This window comes from Lactuca virosa, chromosome 7, assembly GCF_052849685.1.
Source record: "Lactuca virosa cultivar CGN04683 chromosome 7, Lactuca_virosa_CGN04683_v6, whole genome shotgun sequence".
NCBI lineage: Eukaryota > Viridiplantae > Streptophyta > Magnoliopsida > Asterales > Asteraceae > Lactuca > Lactuca virosa.
The window spans coordinates 111,968,201-111,974,469 of NC_136432.1; the positions used below are offsets into that span (position 1 = coordinate 111,968,201).

Sequence of the window (6,269 nt, forward strand, 5' to 3'; positions counted from 1 at the left end):
TTGTCTCAAGGATCATCACAACAACCCTAACAATACATACTAGCATACGCATACACTCAATCCTTACACCCTATAGGAATGCTAAACATCTCGAAATTGGCCGACTGACCCCACACAACTCATCCATGAAACTTCCACCAACCCTGCAGCACTAGTGTATATTAATCATACATAACATTGGACCCTGTAGACAGTTGAATATCTGGTCCTACCCTAAGCCCTTCATCAAACAAGAGCAGGAAATAAGGCCAAAACAAACATTCTCAGGCTATAGAATCTTACTTATATATAATCATGATGCATACACTAAGCAACTACAATAATGATGTCAATTTCATATAAGAAGGAACCCTAGGCTATCAGGCATCATATAGTCAGACAATTCTATCATGCAATTCCTGAAGATCCCTAGCTTATCGCTAGCATGTTGTTCTAACATATCACAAAATCAAATAACAGTGTGGTAATTTTGGTGTCTAATTACTAGCTCCAGCCGATCGTACACATCACATCCTCCTTGATTATTTTGAAAACACTTTTGAATATCGTTTTGAAAATCTTTTTCCTTAGTTTGAGACTGGATTCACATGAGTGTTCCGCCAATTCACTCAAACCAATGCTCTAATACCAACTTGTAACACTCATAAAAATCATGAAAAATTTAAAGTTTTCAAAACCAACCAATTTCACAAATTGTTTACAAACATAGTTTCAAAAGCATTTCAACATCAGAGTTTCCAAAATCATAGTCCAAAAACATGAGGATGTGTACGGTCACGCCTTCGCCTTCGCCTTCCCGCGGTCCTCTGAAGTACCTGAAACATAACCCAAAATTGTAAGCCAACGCTTAGTGAGTTCGCCAAAAATACCAACACATAATATAAGCATAATACAGACAACATGCATACAGAGCCTTCAGTCTGACTGGAACGCCCCATCAACCTACAGTCTATATGGTACGCTCACAGAACCTTCAACATGACTGGTACGCCTCACCGGGCCTTCAAAATATATGGGTCGTTCTCAGAGCCTCTTGGTCTTCAGTCTACACTGGTATGCATCAACCCAACCGCCCATAAACCGTGTCAACATATACATAACAGATAAGCATACATATAATCAGCCAAAAAACAATCAGACAGATCTTACATATCACTAAGCATAACATCATCATATCTACCAGGATACAGATCTAACAGATCACTACATCATACCAACATGTGATAAACCAAGATAACAATCTAATGGGCCGACCTTGGTGCCTTCGACCCAAAAGTACAGTGAGGATGACTCACCTCGCAAATTCGTAAAGGTAGCAGAAAAGAATATCGCTCCACAGAGTCCACTCTACAGGTCACCTATACACAGGGAGAGACCCAATCCTTAGGCTTCATAACAAAATACCCAAAATTCCCCTAAGGTCATACTAGGTCAAAAGTCAACGGAAAGTCAACGATCAACTGAAAGTCAACCCAACTGAGTACGCCCAGCGTACTCAGCTCCTACACCTCGCGTACTTAGCCCTTGACCAAAAACGGGTAGTTGACTACGTATACCCAACGTACCCCATGGTACGCCAAACATACGCAACTACCATGCAAAACTTCCATTAAGTGCTTAATTCAGCAAGTCTAAACGTCCAAATCTAGATCTAAGCCTAAAAAGGTGTTCCAAACCATAAAGTTTCCAACTTTATGGTTATGCACGCCTTAATAAGTCCCAATACCAAAACCCTAGTTTGTACTAACCACTTAAGACTTCTATAACTAGCATGCAAGCACCAAATGAGTCAAGATAACATTTTTACGACTTAATGCACCTCAAATCTCCTGAAAGGACAACTCATTTGGTCTTAGAGTAGCTCATACTCATCAAGTCCAAGAAAAGGGACTAAAAACTCATAAAACTTCTCATGGCAAGGTCTTAAGGAAATACAAGTCAACGATCAAAACTTTATACCTTTTGGAGCTTCCAAAGGAGGCAAAGATCCCAGATCCACAAGCTTGCTTCCACACCAAGCCTCCTCAATATATATTCTTTCTTCCTTCAAGACACCAAGAACACACACTTAAACTCAAAACACATACTCAAAGGATTAGGGTTTGCAAAAATGTCTAAAGGGGAGTGGAGGCTGAAGAGGTGAGGTAAAATGAGTTTATAAGGATGGTTATATAGGGGCTCAACCCTAAAATTTAGGGTTTCCAAACCTGACGAGTACTCCCTACGTACGTTGATGTACACCCAGCGTACTAGGGAGCGCCCTAGTATGCTAAGTGTACGCATGTACGCATGGCGTACTCCCATTCTTCCCAATTTACAGTTTTGCCACTAGGGCTTCCAATGGACACATTCTTCTACTTAGGGACTGGAATGCAACATAATTAAATTATAGGGTTGAAATTAGGAGTACCTCGCCATCAAGATGTTACATAGACCCAACTCTTCTCATGCGCCTTTTCGATCTTCCAGTGAAGCCTATGTTTATACCCCTTCTCGTTCCATTGACTTGAATCAGTGTATCTCCTTTTATCACGTTCCTTAATCGGAGAACAATGGTAACTGCTCTTACTTCTTGACGAAGCTGCAACATACTATAAACACTGGAGAAAATGTTGGGTTTCAATTTGGTTGTGATTCAGGGGCTCTCGCTGAAGCTCTAATGGGTATTGGTGACAATAAGACTTTGCCATGAATATTCTTTCCCTTAATATTAGAAGTATGGGCGAGACTCATAAGATCGATTGGCTCCAAAGACTCTAGAAAGAACTTCATTTATCTTTTTTTGGAAATTAAGAAACGAGAATTGCAAATCATCCTCTGGATATTGGAAATTGGTGGGGGAATGATAATTTTAGTACGGATTTTGTTGCTACGGTTGGTAGATCAGGTGGGATGATCTATTTTTGGGACAAGTCCCTATTCATGTAATTGATTTTATTAAGAATCGTCATTATCAAGTGGTGATTGGATATTGGAACGGTATGCAAGGGGAGATTATTATTGTCAATGTTTATGCTCCTCGGGCCATCTATGAGAAGAATGTGTTGTGGACAAATTTAAGCAATCTCATAGCTTCTAGACCAGGAAACTGGATTGTCTTTGGGGATTTTAATGCTGTCAAAAATCCTGAGGAACGTGCCAACTCTTCGTTCTGCCCTTATATAGCTAATGCATTTAACAAGTTTATCTATGTGAATGGTCTGGTTGATCTTAATATGGGAGGGATGAGGTTTACTTACTTCTCTGATGTGGGTTGTAAACTCAGTAAGCTTGATATGTTTATCGTATGTGCCAATTTCATGTCTTTCCTTCTTATTGCCTCCGTCATGGCTCTCCCGCGTGAGCACTCTGATCACTTCCTCATTATTTTGAGGAAAAATCTCATTGACTTTGGCCCACCTCCATTTAGATTCTTCAACTCGTGATGGTTTTGAGAATCTTGTTGTTGATTCTTGGTCCAATTTTGTTGGAGGTGGGTCGGCGGATAGATTTTTGTCGGATAAACTGAAGGCCTTGAAATATGCGATTAAAGCTTAGAGGAGGAGGGACTACAATCTGGAATGCAAATAATTAACTAAGGCTAGATCCAAAGTTGATGAAATTGAGCTTTTAGCGGAGGAACGACCTCTTTCGGGGGAAGAAATCAACACTAGGAGGATATGCAAACAAAATATTTTAGATATTGAATAAAGGGGTAGATTGGATTTAATTCAAAAATCCAAGATTCATTGGCTTACAGATGGAGACGATAGCACAAAAATTTTCCACAATTCTCTAAAAATGAAAAACAGGAGATCCAGTATTCATGGCTTAATGATAAATGGGGTGTGGATCACTGATGCAGACACGATTAAACAGGAAGTTTGGAGCTTTTTTAGTTCTAAATTCCATGAGACTAAAAGGAGCAGACAAGAATTCTCGAATTCTAACTTCAAAAAACTTTATGAGATGGATAGACAATTTTTGGAGTTCCCCATTGATCTTGCAGAGATAAAGGATGTTGTTTATAATTGTGAAGGTGATAAGGCGTCGGGCCCGGACGGTTTCACCTTTAAGTTCATAAAAAAGTTCTGGAACCTCTTGAATGGGGACATTTTGAACTGTGTGAAGCATTTTGAAAAGTTTGACCGTTGGGCGCGAGGCAGTAATTCTTCTTTTATTTCTCTTATCCCTAAGGTCAAAGATGCGATTACCCATAAGTCTTATTGGCTGTGTATATAAGATAATTGCGAAGGTTTTGGCGAATAGGCTGAAAAAGGCGGTGGGATCAGTGATTGGTGAAGTTCAATCGGATTATATTGAGGGTCAGAATATTCTTGACAGGCCTTTAATTATCAACGAGGTGTGTGCGTGGTCAAAAAAGCGAAAGAGAAAATGTTTCTTTTTCACAGTAGATTTTGACAAAGCGATCGACTTCGTTAACTGGAATTTCCTGGATTCGGTGATGCATCAAATGGGTTTTGGAGATAGATGGAGATTCTGGATTAGAGGATGTCTTACTTATTCTCAGGCCTCTGTTCTCATAAATGGCAGTCCCTCCAAGGAATTTCCTATCTCCTCTGGAGTTAGAAAAGGCGATCCTTTGTCCCCTTTCCTTTTTATTATTGTGATGGAGGGCCTCAACGTAGCTATGTGTTCTGCAAATCAACAATCAATTTTCCAAGGTATCGACATCCCGAACGATCCGACTCTTTCCCATATCTTTTATGCCGACGACACCTTATTTATTGGGAAATGGACGTCCTTGAACTTTGCAAATTTGGCTCGGATTCTAAAATGTTTTCATGCTTCTTCGAGTCTCAAAGTTAACTTTCACAAATCCAAGGTGTTTGGATTGGATTTCAGCTAACGGAATTTCTGCTTGTGCCCGTATTCTTGGTTGCAACTCCAGAACACTTCCTTTTTGCGTACTTTGGAGTGACTGTGGGGGCTAATATGGCGTTGAAAATAATTTGGCAGCCGGTGATTGATCGAATCCAATCCAAGCTTTCATCGTGGAAAGTTAAGACCCTCACCTTTGGCGGAAGATTAACCTTAGTCAAGGCGGTTCTTGGCAGTGTTTCCTACTATATTTTTTTTTCTTTTTTCTTGGCCCCTAATTCTATCACCAGGGCCATTGAGAAGATGAGGAGAACATTTCTTTGGGGTGGGGGGGGGGCTCTGAGGATAAGAACAAAATCAATTGGGTGACGTGGGATGCTGTTCTCGCTCCTAAGCACAATGTAGGTCTCAGTGTTGGGTCGCTCAAAGATGCTAATTTGGCTTTGTTATCGAAGTGGCTTTGGCAGTTCAGATCACATAGTGGTTTGGATGCGGGTTTGTCGCGAAGCTCAACCTTGAGAGGGTATTGGGTAGATTGGTGTATTTGCCCTTTCAACATTTTGTAATTTTCCTTTGTTTTTTTGTTCCCTTGTTTTTTTGTTTCTTTTCATGCCTTCTCTCTTAGGCAGTTTTTAATAAAATTCTGCCGGTTCCAAAAAAAAATTACTTCTTAATCATTACATCTATTTAAGTGGTTTGGATGCGGGTTTGTCGCGAAGCTCAACATTGTTTTAAATATTCTTGGCAAATTAAACTGTTTACTTGATCTTCCAATTGCATGTTATTTTTTGGGTAAAAGACACTCAGTTTACACCAAAATTCTAATTTGACATTGTGTTTTTTTTTTGTCTCAAATTTGACACCGTGTTTTCCAATTTGTTACAATTCTGACCACTTGACCGGTTAACCAGGTTACATGCTGACGTGACATGCTGACGTGTCAAAATTGAATTTTTTTCCCACAAAAAACACTAAGTTTTCACTTTTTTTCAATTTTGACACTAAGTTTAATTTTTTCTTTCAATTTTGACACTATGTTTTTTTTATTCCAAATCGAACATCATTTTTTTCCAATTTTGTTTAATGTTGACAATTTTCAATTAAAAACCATAGTTTTGTATAAGGTTTTTTTTCCATTCAAACCATAATTTTATATATAAATATGCATTAGTTATATAAAAATCGTATTTAATATTAAATACGCAACTTTAAAATGAGTTTGAAGGGTTGGAGCCGTGTAGTCGATCAAAACCCGGATGTCAAATTTGCAACCCGTGAAATTTTTACATCTTATTAGAAGCTTATGGTTAGTTTGATTCTCATGATATAACTAATGCATATTTATACATTATGCTTTGAATGTAAAAAAAAAAACAAAAATAACACATTGTATTTAAATAAAAATGTGGTTTTTAAACGAAAAAAATATATTTATATGGTTTAAAATG

The 6,269-nt window shown here is 38.6% G+C and overlaps 1 protein-coding gene across 1 annotated transcript; it reads left to right on the forward strand.

Moving 5' to 3' along the window:
* The first annotated feature begins 2,981 nt into the window (after nt 1–2,981).
* LOC145127051 (uncharacterized) lies at nt 2,982–3,425 on the forward strand. The gene has a single exon (XM_079062303.1). The coding sequence runs from the start codon at nt 2,982–2,984 to the stop codon at nt 3,423–3,425; it is 444 nt and encodes a 147-aa protein (XP_078918429.1).
* Nucleotides 3,426–6,269: the final 2,844 nt, after the last annotated feature.